At 34.4% G+C, this 22,321-nt stretch overlaps 1 protein-coding gene across 1 annotated transcript in view; it reads left to right on the top strand.

Annotated features, from left to right (window-relative positions):
• The window catches only part of PDC (phosducin), a 41,722-nt gene extending 22,255 nt beyond the window's left edge, over nucleotides 1–19,467 (top strand). The window contains 6 exon segments of the mRNA XM_032643433.1: nucleotides 13,638–13,722; nucleotides 16,012–16,163; nucleotides 18,940–19,110; nucleotides 19,112–19,216; nucleotides 19,218–19,292; nucleotides 19,294–19,467. Coding sequence (XP_032499324.1) covers nucleotides 13,662–13,722; nucleotides 16,012–16,163; nucleotides 18,940–19,110; nucleotides 19,112–19,216; nucleotides 19,218–19,292; nucleotides 19,294–19,467 — 738 coding nt within the window. The 5' untranslated portion in view covers nucleotides 13,638–13,661.
• Nucleotides 19,468–22,321: the final 2,854 nt, after the last annotated feature.

Genomic DNA, 22,321 nt, shown 5'->3' with positions numbered 1-22,321 from the left:
TAATAACTTCCCCCAAAAGTTAAGCAGTTTACCCAAGGTCAACACTAGAGTCAGAATTGGAACCAAGATCTTTCATAATTCACAGCTTGTGCCCTCAACCAATTCACTACACAGCCTTCAATGTATAGCTCTGAACACTTAACCATGAAAAAACTATAGTAGATAAAAAGGCTACTATATGAATACTGACTAAAAACATTGAGAACATTGGTGCCTAAAAGGTAATATGATTAGAATCCATAAATTTAAACTCTCTCTTTAAAGAATAATATTTCCTACCTCATAAGACTATTTTGAAGATTAAATGAAATGAAGTATGTAACACGCTTAGAACAGTACTTGGAACACAGTAAGAGTTCAAACAAGGTTGTATTTTTTTTCAGTTGTGAATAGTATGGAAACTACACTCAAACTTATTTCCTAAATCATAAAATCCTAGGGCAAGGATACATGCTTTAAATTCATAGTGGCCTGAATGTCAGATAAAAGGTAATGTTTTAAATTTAAACCTAAATTTATAAAACATTTCCCAGTATATCTGCTATATATAGAAAATATAAATCTATTAACAATTGTTTGGAAAAAGTTATGAAAGATGTTCTCACAGATGAGATCACAAAGAGATTTACTAAACTTTCAAGGCTCACGGCATCTTCCACATTTCTACATTCCTCTCCTCATTTGCTGGGAATAGGGCACTGGAGTCTGTGAAATTTGGACCATGAAGTTCACCCAGCAACAATAATCATACCAATGACTATTCATTGAGCAATTATGCAGTTCATATGTATCGACACTTTTACTTTTTGCAAAACACCGATGAAGCTGGTGCTGCTATCATTATTGCTGTTGTCGCTATTATTATTATTATTCAAATAAAGAAACCAGGGTTTGAAGAATTTAGGTAATTTGCCCCAAATTACACTACTGTAAGTGACATAGCCAGAATTTAAGTATGTGTCTGTCTGACTCTGAAGCCCAACCTCTTAATCACTCTATTTTCACTCAATCTCAAATCTACAATTGCTTTGGATTTTTTCTTTTATAAAGAGAAGTTTTTAGTGTGATTCATGACATTACAAATACTAGCTTTTTAAAAAAAAAAACTCATTCAAGCAAAACACTCAGTGTCTAGGCAATCCAACTTCTTTTAGTTTAACACAAAAAGTAGGCATAAACAAATTATAATCTGTGTAGTCTGAATTCCAATACCATAAAACCAGAAGGCATGATGTACACTTATCTGTCCACAGAGTCTTTTCCTAGAATGGTCTGAAACCAGCAATGACATCACTAGGGGGTAGACTTACTTCATTACCATATGACTGTATGGTGATGCATTCTGAGTATGTTTTTATCTTGCTTTTTTAAAATATCATATGGGTAATACATCAAATAAGGTATTTTTAAAACTTCAGCTTTTCCCAGCTGTTGTCCAGTCTTTATATATTTGCATTGCCGTTTTCATGGTGATTCTCTTTTTCTAATTTGATACCTACCACTGCTTTCTTTATGGTCTGGGCCCTCACTTTAAAAAATGCCCCTGTATATAATGGTTCACTTGAAAATTCCATCCCCTATATGAGAATTTAAGTTTTGAATATTTATATTGGACCTGCTCACTAAAATAAAAAAGGGAAGCACTCAGACTTTACCATAACTATTCCTGAACTCTCCTTTCTCCACCACATAAAGAAGCAGAAAGATAAACACAGAATTCAGAGGGTTTAATTTAACATGATGCTGGTTGGGGGCCCCAGCATCTGATGACAGTAATTATAGACTTCTCTTGTGAAATTCAGTATTTTGAAGTTGAGACAAGCTTTCATTTAAACCTAACTTTCAACTAAGCTTTCAAGTTTAAGTTATTTTCATTGTTTTGTCAGACATCTCAAATGATGTTTCTCAGTGATTATCCTGAAACTCCACAGATACCCACTAAAAGATTCTTTTTTCCTTAAATAATTTGAAGTGTTGTGCTTTTGTGCCACTACCCTTTCATCATTTCCAGCTTCGTGATTCTGATTCTTTGATCAGACCTACAGTCATTAAGACCTAAAGCTATTCCAGAGGGAGTTAAGATTCTGGGAAAATTACATTGCATGCTCTTTTCATGCATTCTGTCCTAAAATACTTTATTTGGATGAAATACTTAAATTAAAATTTAAATTGGAAAATTGCGAAATGGCAAGACAGTCCAGAAGGGCATACATGGAAGGGAAGAGAGGCAGTACTCTTGCTGAAAATAGGACATGTGGAAAGAAAATACTGCCCGCCATATCAATAAAGGATGTTGCAGCCATCAGCGATTATAGCCACCCCCCATGGTGAGCCTTGAGAGAACTGAGGATGGGAGCAAGGAATACCTGCCATCTAGCAGCCATCAGACTGCGCTCACACCTGATGGTGCAGTCTGAGGAAACTCAGGATGAGAAAACACAGGATAACTGGTCCCAGACAGCTAAGGTGAATATCCAAGGAATGAGGTGAATATCCAAGGAATATCCGAGCCCAGAATCTTGCATCTTCCCAAACATAGAAGAGCACTAAATTCCTTAATTTGAGATATCTAGTTTTCTTTTGTTAACAGTAATCTTTTGTTTCAGCTACCTGGTGCTGTTGCAAAAACTTCTATATATTCTGGTTTCCCCCTCCTCCTCTTCGGAACAGTTTTCTCAGCGTTATCTGAGAGGCTGTGTCCTGGGCTTGAAGTCCTAAGAATGTCCGCCAAATAAAACATAACTCTCAAATCTTAGGTTGTGCATTTTACCACAGGACTTGAAGTTCTTTGGTTTTCTTCCATTTATTTTTTTGTTTTTGCCTTACTGTTAGTAAATAGGCTTTGTTAATTCTCTTACCTCAATCCTATTACTTGCTCAGAGCTATTTCTGTAAAGGTCATCAATATCCAGGGATCTTAAATCTGAGCTTAAACCTGTTCCACTTCGAGAGGAGTTCAGCAGACAGTAAATCTTATCCACTGAACACAATCGAGGACACCAGGCACTAAACTGTGAGTCTACAGGTAGTCTTCTTGATAATATAATTTTTTAAATTTTACCTTAGGGGAAAAATAATGATTTCACTGTTGATATATTATTGTGTGTTCTTTTAAAATATTGCAAAGTAACATTAAATAATATTTATCTACTATGAAGATAACTAAATACTGTGTATCTTTCCATTTTAAAGTTAATTTGCACCAGTCACCTTCACTAATGTAAGTTCAGAGTAAACACACAATTTTGAGTCTGATACTCTAGAAAGTTAAAACCATGAATAGAGTATTAATTTTGAAATTTACAATTCTTCAGTCCTTCCTTTAAGTGAAGGGAGAACTGAAAGAAAGAAGTGATGATTCCTTGAACTTTATATTTGAAGAGTTGACTCCCAAGCTGGGAGAGGGAGTATTAACGTTCAGCACTAAAGCACTCTCAGACCTCTGAACCAAATACTTAACAAGTTGTGTGTTCTTGGGCTTTCTTCTTGATATTTATTTTTTGTTTTGTGTTTTGTTTTTTAATCTTTAAAGTGGGAAAATGTTGTCTGTTTCAAGAAGTTTACTTCAAAAATTTAATGAGACAGAAACGATGTTTTTAAAAGAAAACACATGGAGTTTGTTGATATTTGTTAAATTAGGTAAAATTTTTCTTTCAGTTTTTTTTTTTTTTGGCATTTTGCTCCTGTGGAGGTGATTATTATTACTAATAAACCTTACAGTTTGCATCATGAAAATGAATGAAGTTAGGTTTTCCCATTCTTTTGTCATGGAATATTTTTATTAACTGCAAAAATAGCTCAATTATAGCATCCATTTTAAATATATATATATATTTTTTTGACGATTATGCATGCTACTTAGAATTACCTAATGTTAAAGCTAGAAAAAATTTTAGAGATCACTTAATTCTCCACAGCAATTTTTTGCCTAAATATTATGTTTATAAACTGGATTTAATATTACATAAGTTATTGTCAAATATATATATATATATATATATATATATATATATAAACCATCTGTGATGTCTATAATGGAATTCAAATAGTATGTCCTGGTATAGTGTTTTTACAAGATACAGAGATTATTCAAAACAAGATATATATGCTCTGAATTTCCCACCAGGTTCTGACATTTCTATTTTCTTCAGAACAAGTAAGATAATATCTGTATGTAGTAAGAGCAAACCTGGATAAGTTAATGTCTTCTTCATTTGTTAGGAGCAATAATTCAGTTATAATTTGAAAGCTCCTATTTTCCCAGAATATTTTTTACTGATGATACTGGTTGACAAATATGATTGTTATTTGTTATACATTCCTGACATACAAATTGTTCAAAAGCCTCCCTACATCTCTCACTTGCCTGTCTCATTTGTTGAAAAATCAAAACTATTTGAGAAAGGTAGAAGCTAAGAAAACATTCTATCTGCTCTGCAGTGTCTTACATTAAAGTTTCTATCACAGTTCTTCTATCAATGTTATTATAAACTTTAGACACTAGGGAGGAAAAAAGTAAAAAATAAAGTAAGGGATGTTTTCAATAGCATCAATATGTGAGTTTTATATGTAAAGAAAAGAAAAGGAACATTTGCTTAGAGCCAACCATTTGCTCAGCATTATTTGTTACAGCCATTTTGAGGATGGTGTGTCCTATGCTCCATTCATGCTTCTGGGGATTTATTTCTAAAGAAAACTCTCCTTATGATATAAAAATGTAAAAGTTGACCTACCCCCAAATTAACAACTAGAGTGACTAAAGGTGGCAGCAGAAAGCCTGAGTGTTGTTACTGTCTCTTTAAAGTCCTACTCTACTAGACAACTGAAATTCAGAAAATATATATGAATCACTATGACATAAATGCTGAAAGGAAATTCAAACAGAAAATCACTTATAAGCTGAAAAATCAGAGTTAGAGAGGTAATTCATTGGAAAACAAGTATGTCACATTCGAATTAATACTCATCTCCCATTTTCCACATTTACAGAAAACCTTTCTACGATTGTTTTCAAAGCTATTTCATGTACATTTTATTAGCCTGTATTTCATGACTTCAAATTAATCTCCTTTTCAGGTTTCACATTCTTAAATGCCTTGTGGCAAACAGACCTAACTAGAAGTAAATCAAAGTATCATGGTAAAGGACCTTAGTCAGTAATGCGATAGGAGAATGTAAAACAGCTTTGAGATAAATGTACAACATGAATGTGGATATGTACATACACACACACAACACACACACATACACACATATATTTGAGTGAGGGAGATAATTAGACATAAGCAGTGCATATACATATTGATTCCAAAATGAAATTTATATTAGTTTGACAATGTCTGTTATTAATTTTAAATATTTGGTTCTAGTATCTAAAATTTTAAATTATTTATTAATTATCATTCTACTAAATACCTATTAAGTTCCTACTATTAAATACTATATATTTTACATAATACATTTTATATCATTTAATCCTTACACAGTCATTTGAGGTAGACACTATTATCACCCTAATTTTACAGATAAGAAAACTAAAGCACAGAGAATTTTAGTGATTTGCTCAAGGTCACACAGCCAATAACTGGCAGAGCTATATTTGAACCCAAGTGTTTATGTGTTGTTAATCATTATGCTATACTGTCACTTGGAAGCATTGCAATGCATGGTTCCTGCCCACAAGAAGCTAATTCCTCACTGGGTAGAAGACATATATAAATAAACCAATTAGAGAGTAATTCAAGAAATTAACTGATATATTATGAGGCATAAAATCCCCTGTATATTAATATTAAACCTAAGACCACATCACTCTTACTAAAAATCTCTAGTTCTCAAAGTCAGTAAATAAAATAGTGGGGTGGGGTAAAGAAAGAGGAAATTATGGCTTGGGTGAAATCGTCAGAGTTAATTTTGTGATTTGAGAGATAATGCAGTCTTCACAAGCCCAGTAATAGCTCCCATGATCTGAGGTGGTGCTGTCAGACCTATCTGAAGTGAAATTCCCACCACTGATGACTTTTTTTTAATAAGTAAGAAAAAGCAGAACTGTTTTCTGCAGGAGCCCAATATGACATTGGGGAAGACAGTCGTAGCAGGGCTTAAAGCATCTGACGTTAATATATTAGCATTGGTGAGAACATTAACCTGGCTTAGTTGATCAGATTAGCTCACAGTCACCTTGGAAAACAAAGGAAGGCACAGATCTATGAAGATTTATGGTTAGAGGTGGAAAAGGGTAGAACATGAAGCCCTGCAAGGGTGAGCAGCACAGTGTATTACCCTTATGGAGCATAGACCAAGACACAGAATCTAGGTTTCTATCAAAATTGAAGGTGAAGCAGAATTTCTATAGATTTTTCTCACCTAGCAGTTTTGCTTGGTTTCAGCCACCTAATAACACAGTATGTTCCAAGTATGCCTTAAAGATACATAATTTGCTACATTCCACTTCAGTTAAGTTAAAGAATTGTTTTAATCAAGCATTTCAGTACTTTACTCCCAGTTGGTTATCTACATTCCATGACTAATCATGTTCAGACAAAATAATGTCATTTTTAGTATAGCACCTTCTCTAAAACAGCTTCTTATTCCATGTTTCCAGAAGGGAACATATGCGTTCATGTATAAGAGAGAGGGAAGGTTATTTGTTCTAAATTGCACAACAAAAAAATATTTTGAAATTCACATTAAAGATACTTTAATGTTCTTTTTTACATTTTTTATGTCCATGGAAAGATGTCATGTATGTCATGGGAAGTTCATTTTAATCTTTGGTTGTTTAACCTCTTTACTTTGTACTTAAGGAAACCAGTATCAGAATACAGAATCTAAAACCTTAAACTACAATTAAAATAAGAAAAAGAATGAAAACACATTTACCTGAACCTCAGCCCTACTAAATAAAATGGAATACTTCTATTGGGCCTTTTCTTTCCCCTGGCATTTATAGCTTTTATTTCTCAACAGAAAATAATAGTTATTGTAATGCTTAAAACAGTTTTTTCCTTCTGTATGGAAAATACTGATACACAGTGTATTCTTAGATCTACAACTAGTTATTTGATCTGACCTAGATCAAGGTGAACCCATACATTCTAACCGAAGTCTATGTATCACTCTTCTGATTTACTTTTACACAACACTCTAGATTGTATTGCAATTAGTATAGAATGCCAATGTTTTCCTAAGGACATCAGAACAACCCAGAGACTGGCCAAGAAAATAACTGGCATTTGTATTATTTGATATGTAGGGGTTTCCTGGCCTATATTTTTATAGGACCTTCTGTGGCAACCCAGGAATGCGGGGTCCAGAAGCAAGGAAAGAACTAATAAACAACCCAAAAATTGGACAACATAATCCTAGGTATGCCTCATTTCCCTACCTGCAATTCTTAAAGGATAGATGGGGAACCCTGAAACATAGAGGCCCCAAAGCTTTAGAAATTAGGGAAAAGATGGGCTATTCAGGCCCAAAGCACAGAAATAGTGGCCACCATCTATTACATAATTTAGATAATTCTTTACAAAAGTAAGAGCCAGGTGCTATGAACTGAACTGTGTTCCCGCAAATTCATATGTTGATGACCTAACCCCAGATGTGATGGTATCTTGAGATAGTAATTAATAAGGAAATAATGAGGTTAATGGTTAAATGAGGTTATGAGGGTAAGACCCTGATCCATAGGATTAGTGTCCTAACAAGAAGGGATACCAGAGCTCCCCCTCTCTCTGTCATATAAGACACAAGGTGTCTGTCTGTAAGCCAGGAAGAGGCTTCACCAGAACCCAACCCTGCCAGACCTTGATTCTTACCTACAGAACTGTAAGAAAATAAATTTCTGTTGTTTAAGCCTCAAAGTCTGTAATATTTTGTTATAGCAGCCCAAGAAGACTCAGTTACCAGGAAACTATGTTTACATGTGATTTTTGACAAATAGAAAAGCAGCATAAAGTTTGAAAGATTAAGTGTTAGTTTCCAAAGATATGCCACACACTGAGAAGATTTTTATATAAAAGTTGAGCTACATAAAAACAGGACTAAGAAACAGGCTTAATTTTAGAAATTGATCTTAAAGATTGCTGAAGCAATAGAATTGTTACTTCAATTACATTTAAAAATTCAAATGTTGTTCTTTGGAGTACAGAATTAATTCTTTCAAAAAGGTTGAGATGAGTCCTTGAGTGAAGTATCTCACTTAGTTGCACAAATCTCCACACAAAGCTCAGTGTAATAGTTCCTTAATTTTGCTACACAAGGAAGAGTAGTTCTATAAAGAGCGTTTTGTAGTTTTATTTTGATACATAATTGATGTATATTGCCTATTACACTTGCTTTTATGAGTGATCCAGAGACATAGGATTGATGATAAATTCTCAGTCAGTATGTATGATTGTCAAGAACCAACAGCAGGCAAAGCCATTTTGTCTTTTGTATTAACTTTACAGTCATTATCAGTCATTTAGAATTAACTCAGATAACTTGGAATAAATAGACTCTTCTATTACATTTAGTATAAATGAATGAGGTTTAATCCAAACAGAGACGTATATAATTCATATAAGTACTATCTCAAGAAAAATATAATTTAAATAAATACTATCTCAAGAAATATATCATTAGAATAAACACTATCTCAAAGAACAAGGACATGGTGACTTACTGATCTGTTATTTTTCATATTCTTATCTTGGTTTAATGCTTATGCAAAAATTAGGTTGATTTGTTTCATTCATTCATTCATTAAGCATGCTATTGAATAGGTGATGGCATAGTGGAAAAAATAAGTATTTTAGAGATTTGAAAGTCAGAGAAACCTGGATTTGAAATTTAGCTCTATCTACTCCATACTACCTCTGTGAGTGTTGGCAAGTCACTGAAACTCCCAGAACCTGAGAATTCACATCTGAAAAATGAGGAAAATTGTTCTGTGAAAATTTAAAACAGTATGTATAAAGTACCTAGCACTTATATTCTTTCAAAATTGCTGCTGTCATTTATGGATTTTTTGTAACATGTGAAACAGTTATAAGAAGTAAGGCAATGACAAGTGAAGACTAATCTCTGTCCTGGAAGAACTTACAGTAGTGAAGCATGTAAAAATAAGTTCTACAAATTGCTGTGGATGCTAGGAGAAAAATCAGTTTAAGGTATGAGATGAGCCCATACCTTAAACAGTGATGAGATGAGCCCACTATTTGAAAACCTGCCAGTAAATTACAACAATTAGTACTGAAAGCAAAGCTCTTCTGGACACTGAGAATCTACAGTAAATTCTAAACTAGATGTTCTGATTAGATTAGATCAACATATATGAAAAGATAAATGTCATCATCACGGTATCATGTGAACAAGAATAATGATGATAATGAAATATTCTAGGGGTGGATTTGGGGATTTTAGAGAGTTTTTTAAAACAAATACTTAAGAATTTTACTTACTTCCTTTCTATTCTAGATTATCACTATTATGTGCAAAACAGGAACTAAAAGAAAAATTGTTTTAAATTATGTCATTTTATTTCTTAATAATTACTAAACCATGGATGGGAGGTATTAGAGTTTTGAGGACAAAGTTCGAAAAATCTTATCCCACATAAGCTATTATTTTAAACTACTATTAAAATCCTAAATTAAGAGGAAAATAAAGACTAACTTGGTAGAATTATACTTTTAAACTATATTTCCCAATATTTACTTTTACTTTTGAAGTTTGGTATGTAAAATTTATGGCTAGTGGGAAGCTGCTGCATAGCACAGGGAGATCAGCTCAATGTTTTGTGATGACCTAGAGGGGTGGGATAGGGAGGGTGGGAGGGAGACGCAAGAGGGAGGGGTATGGGGATATATGTATACATATAGCTGATTCACTTTGTTGTACAGAAGAAACTAACACAACATTGTAAAGCAATTATATATACTGCAATAAAGATATATAAAAAAAAGGGCTTTCCTGGTGGCGCAGTGGTTGGGAGTCTGCCTGCCGATGCAGGGGACACGGGTTCGTGCCCCGGTCCGGGAAGATCCCACATGCCGCGGAGCGGCTGGGCCCGTGAGCCATGGCCACTGAGCCTGCGCGTCCAGAGCCTGTGCTCCGCAACGGGAGAGGCCACAACAGTGAGAGGCCTGCATACCGCAAAAAAAAAAAAAAAAAAAGAGTTTGGTAGTACCCATTTGAGTGAGTGACATTCTGTCAAAGGTCATCCAAAATTAATTTTTACTTAACACAGATTTTATTAATTGAAACAGTATTATAACTGTCTAAAATCAAAAAGGAACCACATCACAGATTTTTATAATATATCATATGGAAAATACAGTAACTCTTGAACCACAGTAAATCTTGGGGAAGGTGGCAGAATTTTTTGTCTTCTTGCCCTACTTTATCACTAATTTCCAATCACACAGCATATGTTTACAATAACCCAAAGTCTTGTAATAATCCTATTGTTACTTTAAATCCTTTAACCTAAAGCAGACATGGAATTTATTAGCCACTAATAATACCATTGCAAGCCAAATATTGATCATATTTTTAAAATGACTGTTACATTATATATAGAAACATAAAAGATAGAAATGTAAAAGATATATTTTATTTTACAGACTTATATAGCACTTACTATGTGTAAGCATCTGAGTACCTTCCAAATACTAACTGGATTAATTTTAGGATATTAAAGCAAATTTTGAAGAAAAATTATTTGAGGTAATCAGAAAGCCTCATAGTAAGTTAACGATGGGGGATATTAACAGGTGGGCAGGTCAAATATATCAATAGCTAATTACACTAGATTTGTGTCTTCCTCTACAGTGTCTTCAAGCAGTGAAAGCAAATATGCCTCATATTTCAATATTTTTCTTCAAATTTCTATCTCCGTTGATTGGTTCCCTTAGTAGTAAATTTCACCAATCTGTACTCTAACTCAAATGGAGGCATTAGGTAAGGAACAGACTCTGTCTTTTACTACATAGGTAACCCAGCTGACTTCAGTCTTAGTATTTGTTAATGCCATACTAGAAGAGTTTTGTTCTTCATGTAATTCAGAGCCCAGAGGAATGCCTGGCCCATAGTCTATTCCTAACATATGCTAATCCAATCAATGAAACAGGTTTTCCCCCATGTAACTGGATTATCTCTTCAGTAAAGGAATTCCTTGAAATTGGTGAAAGTCTTTTTGAAAAGTGAAATTTCTTTTTTTCTCCACTAGATTGCCAATTAGGTTGGCAAGAAACAGGTCAAGAAATAAGCTATGCTTCTGTCTCTTCACCATTTGAAATAAAATTATTTTTAGGATTTCTTAAACTTATATATATTTATTGTGAATAGTAGCTACCCCAAATTATCAATCTACTTTTGCAAAATAAAAGAGACTGTCTTGAGTCTCTACTTTTCTGGGGACGAAATAACTATTGAAGTTATGAAATAGTTTCCATTACTTTGTTCTGCAGTGGTTTTTTGTTTTGTTTTGTTTTGTTTTTGCGGTACGCGGGCCTCTCACTGTTGTGGCCTCTCCCGTTGCGGAGCACAGGCTCCGGACGCGCAGGCTCAGCGGCCATGGCTCACGGGCCCAGCCGCTCCACGGCATGTGGGATCCTCCCGGACCGGGGCACGAAGCCGTGTCCCCTGCATCAGCAGGCGGACTCTCAATCACTGCGCCACCAGGGAAGCCCTGCAGTGGTCTTTTGAAGCAAACTTATAATACTCATTTTTCTTAGATGCAAAAATTATTTTTAAATAATTGCATTAAGTAATTAAGTAGCCTCTTTTGTTCAACAATATGTATTTATTTCCATTTTCTCTTATTTTCATTATCTTTTATTCTTTTTCACTACTAAATCCATTCAGATTTAAAATTCTCTATTTCATTTATAGCTACATAAATACTGTGGAATGGACTGGCATTCCCTTGACAGCCTTCTCTTAAAAGTCTTTTCTTGTTCAAATTGGCAAATCAAATTGGCAAAGACCTTTGACCTCCTCTGATTCTGGGTAGGAACTGTAATGAGGGAAACAATAAAATTAAGATACCAGTCCAAATGTTGGGCAGAAGTCCCAGCCAAAAAGGAATCAAGACAAAGAGTTCTGTTTTACCATTCTGTGCCTCGGGAAATCACCAAACAGACCAAGCTCAGGGTTTATCAACAAAAAACTAAGATGGGATCAAAGCATAAGCTGGGTGATATCATTGCTTAAAACTGACTTTGAGGACTTCCCTGGTGGTGCAGTGGTTAAGAATCCACCTGCCAATGCAGGGGACAGAGGTTCAAGCCCTGGTCCAGGAAGATCCCACATGCCATGAAGAAACTAAGCCTGTGTGACACAACTACTGAGCCTGTGTGCCACAGCTACTGACACCTGCGCATCTAGAGCCCATGCTCCACAACAAGAGAAGCCACTGCAATGAGAAGCCCGAGCAACGCAGTGAAAAGTAGCCCCCGCTCGCCAGAACTAGGGAGAGCCCATGAGCAGCAATGAAGACCCAATGCAGCCAAAAATAAATAAATTAATCTAAAAATAACTTTGAAAGAAAGAGGCAAAGGGGGAAGGGTAGAAGAAGGAGAAAGAGTAAAAAGATAGCATATCCCCTGTCAGTATATCCTCCTTGACTTGAAAATTTCAAGAAAGTCACAACTATATGGACCTTCTTGGGGAATGTGTCAGTATGTATAATAGAGTTTTCCAGATAATGGAAAAATAAATAGGCAAATAAGTTGGATTTGAATGTGAACTAGGAATAAATAGGTTCTACATGAAGGCATCATGGAGTTTCCTAAGAACAAAACTCCATGTGCTTTTGGTAGATTTGTGACAAATTTTAGCTTCTCAAATTCTATAGGCATAGTTCTGGCTGTTTTCATTTGCTTGGTGGGTAACGTCACCAAAACGTGCTTTATGGTATGGAGAGAAGTTATAGTGTTAGGCTTCGAATCACACTATTCCTTAGATCATAGTTCTTTAATGCCAGTTCAGAAGCTGGATTTGTCAAATCACACTGAGAAAAAAATGATACAGTATTTTAACTTCCATTAATAGTGTAATGCTTTAAGACAGCTCTAAAATCAAATGTAGATTCAAATCCTTGCTCCACCACTTACTATGTGATCTTAGGCAAGTAGAACTTAAACTCCCTGTCCTTCAGCTTCCTCACTTGTAAAATGGCATTAACAATTGTCCCTGCTATATATGGTTGTGTGAGAATTAAGTGACTTTTGACACAATAAAATGATTGGTACAATGCCTGGCACATACAAGTGTTCATAGTAAGTATATAATTATTATTAATTAAAACATTATTATTATATAAAATGATTAGAATATAATTTTATGAAATTTGGTAACAAACAGTAATAAAAAAGAAAATCAGTAATAAGTAATGTTTACTAAGTACATAGACCCAAGCTGAAGGCTTTTTAAGTAAAAAAAGACAAACTATAAATTATGTAAAATTCTTAGGTCCAAATATCTTTAAGGACACAAATATTAAATTATGTGCTTTTAACAAGGTAGATAGAAAACTAAACACTGCATCACTTAGTGATAACCCTTAACTTACATGAACTTGGCAGCAGAATACTATACATATATTTCTCCTAGAATTCATCTGCTGTCATTATTTCTTTGTTTATCCTATAGATTATATCAAATCTGAATCTCTAAATGGAAGGAGCCAAAAGGCAAAGTTTGGAGGAAGACTCTGAAGGACAGGCCACACACACAGGTAAGCAAGTTAAAAGAAAAAAATAATTATAAAATTAAAATTAGATCCGGAGATCTCTAATGTTCTTATTGTCACTATTCAGTATGAAATTTAAGTAATACCTTTGAATGGGTTGTGGAATCATCTAAAAAATACTTGACTGGATAAATTAATGTGAAATCAATACTTTTAGAACAGATTTAATTAGATGTCAATTTGAGTTTGAATGAATTCATATGAGTACTAAACAAAAATGCATGAAACTAATTTCATAGTGGCAGTATTTAGAATACCTTCTAAGTATGACACAAACCAAGAAACAATAAGGAAGATTGATAAATTCAGCTATAGAAATGAGGAAAGGAAGGAAGAAAGGAAGGAAGGAAGGAAGGAAAGAAGGAAGGGAGGGAGGGAGGGAGGGAGGGAGGAAGAAAGGGGGGGAAGCAAATATCTGCTGTCTGTAAAAGTCATCAGGAGCAAAATCCAAAAAAATTTAACAAATTGAGGAAAAACATTTGCAACTAACTGACAAAGGGTGAATTTCCTAATATATACTAAAATTTCTACAAATCAATAAGAATAAAACCAACAACCAATGGAGAAATTGGCAAAATATAGAATAGACTATTTAGAAAAAAAAATTATAGGCACTTACAAAGTTAGAACTATATAGTGAAATATGTTTTTTTCACATGGTTTGTAAAAGTAAAAAAGTTTAATATCACACTTTGGAAAGAAGCATACTCATACATTACTGGTAGCTACAACCTCTTTAAAGGTAGTTTAGCAATATTAAAATTAGAAATATATAATGTTTTGGACCAAGCAATTTTACTACCATTACCTATATGTGGACCTGAACAGAGAGGGAAAAAAATGTATTTGTAGGGTTCTTCACTCAGAATAATACGTCAGAGAAAAAATGTGGAGCAACCATTTACATCAATAAGAAACTAAGTAAATTAATATCTACACAGTAGAATACCATGCCTCCATTTTTAAAAAAGGATGTTTATGTATATATGTGAAAAAAATCTCTAAGATATATTGTGAAGTAAAAAAAGAAAAGTGAACAGAAGTGTGCATAATATACTACCATTTGTAAAAAAAGAGGAAAAAAAGGGATTCCTCTTTTCTTCACACATAAACGCATGCTATACACATGCATATTTTGTATATGTGGAAGACACATCTGGAAAATGAAGACTATGCAAGTAAGTAAAAAAAAAATTGATTGAACATAATATAAATAAATTTATATTAAAATTGTATATTATTATTATATAAAAAAAAATTATTAGGAAATATGTGGGAGAGAGAATACATCTACATACATAATACAATATTAAAGTATGGATATGGTTAAGTTTTAGTGAAGGATATTTAAAACTCCATATTTTCAAGGACTTAGACCTTCTTCCAAATACTGTTATTATTTATCAGGGCAACTGAACATCAGAACTTCAGTTAGATCATCCTTGATTTAATTAATATTCTTAAATCTGCAAATTCCATCTTTTCTATATTTGTAAAAAGATTCTTAGGATCTTAGAAAGAATTGAATGGTTATATAATAAGTTTCTTAAAACCATTTTAGTTTTAATTGAAGTCAGGCCTCCCTCTTACTGGTTGTCTTTTAAGTGCTATTGTCATTATTGTTCTTTGGATCTTGATAACATTTCAATCTGTTTCCCCCAAAATCCTAGTTTCCTTTGTTAATAGTGTGCTTCCAGGTCTTCCCTGGTGGCGCAGTGGTTGAGAGTCCACCTGCCGATGCAGGGGACGCGGGTTTGTGCCCTGGTCCGGGAAGATCCCACATGCCACGGAGCGGCTAGGCCCGTGAGCCATGGCCGCTGAGCCTGCGTGTCCGGAGCCTGTGCTCCGCAACGGGAGAGGCCACAACAGTGAGAGGCCCATGTACCGAAAAAAAAAAAAAAATAGTGTGCTTCCAATTTTAGTTTATTGCTGAAGTTTCTTTCTTATTTAATGACAGTACTATTTTTCTAAAATTCTAGTTTCCTCTCTATACTCTAATTTTTAAATATCTTTACCCACAATTTTTTCCAATAGCTCAAAGTACATAATTTCTATTTTCATTAACACAGATGTTATAGAAAGATTCTTAGTCAAAACCCACTTAACAAGATTAATGTGGGAGAACATTTCTATGAGCAAGGCAGTCAGAAATTTCTAGCCCAAATAATTTTTCTGATACAGAAGATAGCAAGTCTATTCCCATGGCAATATCAATTGTGTAAATAGTCCTTGGAAAGTAAAAAGGAAAACAATTTGTTTTAAATTTTATTCCAGGACCCAAAGGAGTAATAAGTGATTGGAGAAAGTTTAAATTGGAGAGTGAAGATAATAATTCATTCCCACCCAGTAAGAAGGAGATTCTCAGACAAATGTCTTCTCCTCAGAGTGGAGATGACAAAGACTCAAAAGAAAGATTCAGCAGAAAGGTAAGATAAGAAGAAATCAAAAATAAACAATCTGCAGGGTGTTTTTATTATAGTATTGTTTGTATAAGCAAAAAAAAAGGAAATGCCGTAAACGCCTATGCCTATAAAGTCATCCCATACTAAGAAATACATGGCAACTGTTAAAAGAATGAGTTACAAATACATGAGTTGACTTAGAGGTAGTTCCACAACATGAGAAAGTAAGATACAGAGAATTTTAAGTTATGTGATCCCATTCTCTACAGCAATTGAGAACAAACACTGTATATGTGTTTATGCTTATGATTATGTTTATGTTTATGATTATATGAGCATGTATGTAGAAAAGTATGGAAAGACACTCACCAAATTGACAATATTGGTTAATTGGAAGGGTGGGATTGGTTGACAGTTCTCAACCTCCTTTCCAAGGAGGAGGAAGAAGGTAAGCAGAATAAGCCACACTATGAAAAAATATATCCATAATTTTTTAAGAGCAGCATTTTTTAAAATTCTCACTTATTTCTTATTATATAATGTGTATGTCATACATACATAAGAAAGCGAAATATGAAAAGATGATCTATAAAATCTTGATGGAGATTATCTTAGAGTATCAGAGTGGTAAAATTTCAGTATTTATTACTTCCTTCCTTTAGCTTTTAGTTCAGTTTTGAATCTTTATAATTAGCACATATTATTTATATAAAAACAATAGCAATACTAAAGAAATACTAAAAGAAACCATAAGGTGATTTTCATTGTGGGGAAAAATCACTTTAGTGGTTTATTTATCTCCAAACCAGCATATATGAGTTGTTGTATATTGATTGTTGTATATTGATTCTCAACAGACAGTCTCTGCATCAGAAATATTCTTGGTTCTAGGCTTCTGGCCATTGTAAAAAATCTTCAAATCTAAGATCTCATTTTCAGGGACTTCCCTAGTGGTCCAGTGGGTAAGACTGTGCTCCCAATGCAGGGGGCCTGGGTTCAGGGAACTAGATCCTGCATGCATGCTGCAACTAAGAAGTCCTCATGCTGCAACTAAAACCTGGCGCAGCCAAAAAAAAAAAATTAATGCAGTATAATGTTTGTGAGGGAAGTGGAAAAAAAAAAAGATCTCGTTTTCAGATTTTGGTTCCTTCACTGAATCACTATGTGATGTGGATGAGACAATTAAATTTTCCTATCTGAGGAACTATAACAATACCTCCTTCACTTGTTTTAAAGGGATGTGAAGAGAAAATAAATGAGAACGTATTTTGAAACATGTAAAATGCTATACAAATGTGAGACATTATAATGATTAAAAATATTGTATTAAGGTTAAGCTTTAGAAATGTATCTGAATGCCTAAATATCTATTTGCCTGAAGATGTGAATGGAACAAGTTCTCATAAGAATGCTCAAATGCATATGTAAATCAGTATTTTGTGGTTCAGCCTGTTAAATTAGCAGAACTATGGTAGCAACTTAAAAATTATATAAAACATTTAACAATGTTTAGGATTAAAACAAATTAAGTTGGAACGATAATTTTAAAGCAGAAAACAATAATAAGAATGAGGACATTAGAAAAACAAATATAGGAGGAAGAAACAAGAAAAGGAAATAATGAAAGCACCAAATACTTCTACTTAATCTCAGTATCTTCTGTAAAAAAAACTACCTGATATGTTTATTCTGAAGATTAAGAAAAATAATCTATGTAAATTGTCTAAGACATAGTAGATTTTCCATAAATTTGGGAGTCGTCCAACTTCCCTGGTTCTGGGCTGCTCCACATCTCTTAGTCACACTATGTCCCATCATCACTCTTTTATATCTTGTGTGTGTGTGTGTATGTGAAGGGAAAGGGTGTTTAACATTCTATTGACTAAGTTAACAATGACATAGCTATTAAGAAAGGCTCTGCAGGTAATTTTATATTCTACCTTCAGTGAAAAGTAGCTGTCTTGGAAGATAGAAGTTAGGTCTTTTCTCATTCTAGCCTAAACCAGTGCATATGAATCACCTAGAGGGCTTGTTTAAACATGTCTCACTCAGCTCACACAGAGTCTGATTCAGTAGATCTGGGGTGGCATCCCAAATTTGCGTTTCCCAGAATTTCTCAGGTAATGGTGATGCTGCTGGTCTTTGTGGCTAATCTGGTGAACTCCAAATAGTAGTAAAAGCTGTCTTTCTTAAATTCCATCCTACATATTCCAAAAAAATTAGTAGTCTTTTTCACAACTTTTGTGGAGGAGACAATAATGTCCAAAGGCATTTGTTGAAAACACATTTAAGTGCATGTACAGGTACTTGTGCATGTATGAGCATGTGTATACACTTTTATGAAAGTCACTCTAGAGTAGACCTTGCTGGATTTTTTTCACCCAAAGTGGCACATTTCATGACCATCTCATAGCTCAACTATATTTAGCAATACTTATGCATGTATTTAGTCATGAAATAATTACTGAACCCCCTATTATGTGCCAGACACTAATTCTGCCCCCATACAGCATAAAAGTTAGAAAAACTAATATTAAACAATGAAACATATACTATAATATCAAGTAATGTTTATTGCTACGAAGAAAAATAACCAGCATAAAGAACATGGGGCAGGGACACTTTTAGGTAGAATAATCAAAGAAGGTGACATTTGAACAAATGAGGTGAAGGAGAAGGCCATCTCAGGAGGTAGGGGGGACAGCCAACGCAAACTCTTTAAGTTGAGAATGGGTTCGGTATTATAAGGAATATAAATTTCTGACTGAATGATCTCTATCATTTCTTCATCTATTTCCAGATGAGCGTTCAAGAATATGAGCTAATCCACAGAGAAAAAGAAGATGAAAATTGCCTTCGTAAATACCGTAGGCAGTGTATGCAGGATATGCACCAGAAGCTGAGTTTTGGGCCTAGATATGGGTTTGTCTATGAGCTGGAATCTGGGGAGCAATTCCTGGAAACCATTGAAAAAGGAGAAGAAAATAATCACAATCATTGTTCACATTTATGAAGATGGTATTAAGGGCTGTGATGCTCTAAACAGTAGCTTAATATGCCTTGCAGCCGAATACCCTAACGGTCAAGTTTTGTAAAATAAAAGCTTCTAATACAGGTGCTGGGGACCGCTTTTCCTCAGATGTACTCCCCACCACTGCTCGTCTACAAAGGTGGGGAACTCATAAGCAATTTCATTAGTGTTGCTGAACAGTTTGCTGAAGAATTTTTTACTGGGGATGTGGAATCTTTCCTGAATGAATATGGGTTATTACCTGAAACAGAAATGCATGTCCTAGACCAGAGCAACATGGAAGAAGATATGGAATAAAGATTCACTATGTCAGTGTCTCATATTTCTCCTTTAAGCATTGAACATTGATTTTGGTAGTATTTATATTCCTTTAGAGAACACCAAGTGTAGTAATGGGCTGTTCTAATTTGGGGAAAAAAAAAAAACCAGACTGGACACTAAAATTATATGATTAGCATTTCTTAGTATTATTTACTCAATTGATATAATGCTTTACTTCAAAACATTGTAGTCTTGCAGTAATATTTTAGTGGACAGAAGAGGATATGGATAATATTGTGACACGTTTTCAAAAATTCCCTTTCAAGTTATAGTGTTGGCTTTTTTACTCCATGTTTTATCCTCATTGTTATTACTGTGTTTTTCAAATTATATTTTTAATATAATTTTTTTTCTTGTGTAATAAGAATAAAGTCTCATAAGAAAATACATTTCCTATTTAAAGTCTATTCTTTCTCAAATATTACATTATCAAGGCCTTAAAACATTATATAACTCAAAATACAAAAATTTATCATTCAGTAAGATATCTTATATTCCAACCAACTAATACATAAGAAACTTAGAAACATTGTGGCACATTAATATTGTTTAAAAAAGTATTTGTTTAAAATTACAGTTTCAGAGTTTCAGAAGCTAACTTTATCTAGGAAAAAAAGCAGGGTAGAAGCAAGGTCTTTTATTCTTTAGACAAAATAATATTTAGTGGTAATAATAATTACAATTATTATTTATTGATTGTCTTTTATGGGTCATATTTTATACATATCATTTCTAATAGCTAACTACAATTCTGCAAGTAGATATTACTCCCATTTCATAAATGATGAAACAAATTCAGAGAAGTAGAAGTTCTACTTCCATAATCCCTTGAAAACATTTGGAAAACTCTCCTCCTACACAAAACACATACAAATGCAAAATAAAATATAATTTGAAAAAATGTTTTTAAACGCATGAATGAGCTGAAGAGCAAGATAAAAGAAAATTCTAGGTGTCTGAATCAGAGTGGAAAATGACAGTGAGTGAGAGCCAAAGTGATATAGCCTATCTTTGAAAAACATGGTGCTTGATAAGTAACCAAGTGTGGGCTCTCAGAGACAAGTGTGCTTAAAACAGGTTTGCACATTTTTCTCTGGTGAACCATGTTGAAACCAGACATATGTCACAAATTCTAGTCTCCACTCTCCTAAACGACTATTTTATGGCTTCTCTTTTTTCCTTAAAACATTTTGACCCCATGCCAAACACTTCACCTTGCCCATATTTCATTGAGAAAACAGAAATTATCAGATGAGCCCTACCTCACCTTTCCATTACCAATCTAAAATGTGCACCTTCATGTAAACACTGTTTCCGTTGATGTTAAAATGGAAGAAGCTCACGCAGCTCAGCCCGACTGATCAAACTGTGCTATGGATCCTATGCTCACCCACACAGTAATTTTATTCCTGAAATTATTTCCCTCTACCCGCATCATGTATTTCTCACTTTCTCTATGGCTGTATTATTCATACTGGCTTACAACTGAGTTTTTAAATTGCCCACTATTTAAAATATGCCCCTTATAATTTAAAATTTCCAGCTATTCTTCACCTCTCTGCTTCCCTTTAAAAATCACATCTCTTGGGGGACTTCCTGGTGGTCCAGTGGTAAAGAATCCACCTTCCAATGCAGGGGACGAGGGTTCGATCCCTGGTTGGGAAATAAGATCCCACATGCCATGGGGCAACTAAGCCCACATGCCACAACTACTGAAGCTCTAGCGCCTCAACGAGAGAGCCCACGTGCCGCAAACTACAGAGCCCATGCACTCTAGAGCCCGCGCCACAAGAGAAGGGGAAAACCCGCATGCCACAACTATACAGGAAGCCTGTGCACCACAACAAAGAGCCCACGCGCTGCAATGAAGATCCTGTGTGTCGTGACTAAGACCCAACAGAGCCACAAATAATAAATAAGTAAATAAAATAAATATTTTTTTAAAAATTTTAAATAAAATCACATCTCTTGAAAGAAGTGTCTAAAGTCATCATCTTTATTCCTCATTTCTATTTTTTCATCCCATTCCCATCAGGCCTTTGTCCCAAGCACTCTAATTACAGTTGTAATCACCTTGTCAAACTTAAGTTTATTCCTTATAAGTCTTACTGTAACAGGGAAAGACAAATCTGACTCCATATTGGATCTATTTCTTTTACTTTAACCTTTGTATTATACTGTTTTTGTTGCAAGTTAATCACTAAAATATGTTGCTTATAGCCTGAAATACACAGGATAGCCCATTCTCAAGGTGTTGACCTTTAAAGGTATAACACTTTTCCATTCATCTAGAGATATAAAGTTGCAGAATTGAGTATAACATTTGTCTTGTTGGAGGTTTATAGGAAGTACTGTGACGGGACTTACATGGACAGATGCAAGAACAAAGGATTCTGGCACCAAGAAGTTTGCAACAATCTACCACCACCCTTTCCCTTTTAGTATAAAACAAACCTGAATTCTAACTCAGGTGAGATGGTTCTTTGGGACATTAGTCCACCATCTTGGTCTGCTGGCTTTCTGAATAAAGTTGCTATTCCTTGTCCCAACAGCTCATCTCTCGATTTATTGCCTGGGTACAGTGAACAGTATGAGTTTAGACTCAACATTATTCCTTATTTTATTCTATCTCCTATAAGCATGTGTCAGATCTGACAACCTCCCCTATTTTTAAGTCACTTCCTTTGGCTTCTTTGAACACATCCTGCTTCTATCCTACTGACTATTCCTCTAAGTCTCCTTCTCTAACTTCTCTAAACATTCACCCTAGGTAACTCCCTCCTGTCTATAGTCTTAAATACCATTTATATTCAGACTGCTTTCAAACTCA

This window comes from Phocoena sinus, chromosome 1 (assembly GCF_008692025.1).
Source record: "Phocoena sinus isolate mPhoSin1 chromosome 1, mPhoSin1.pri, whole genome shotgun sequence".
NCBI lineage: Eukaryota > Metazoa > Chordata > Mammalia > Artiodactyla > Phocoenidae > Phocoena > Phocoena sinus.
The sequence above is the reverse complement of the archived record's forward strand: the minus strand, read 5'-3'. Positions and strand labels throughout refer to the sequence as shown.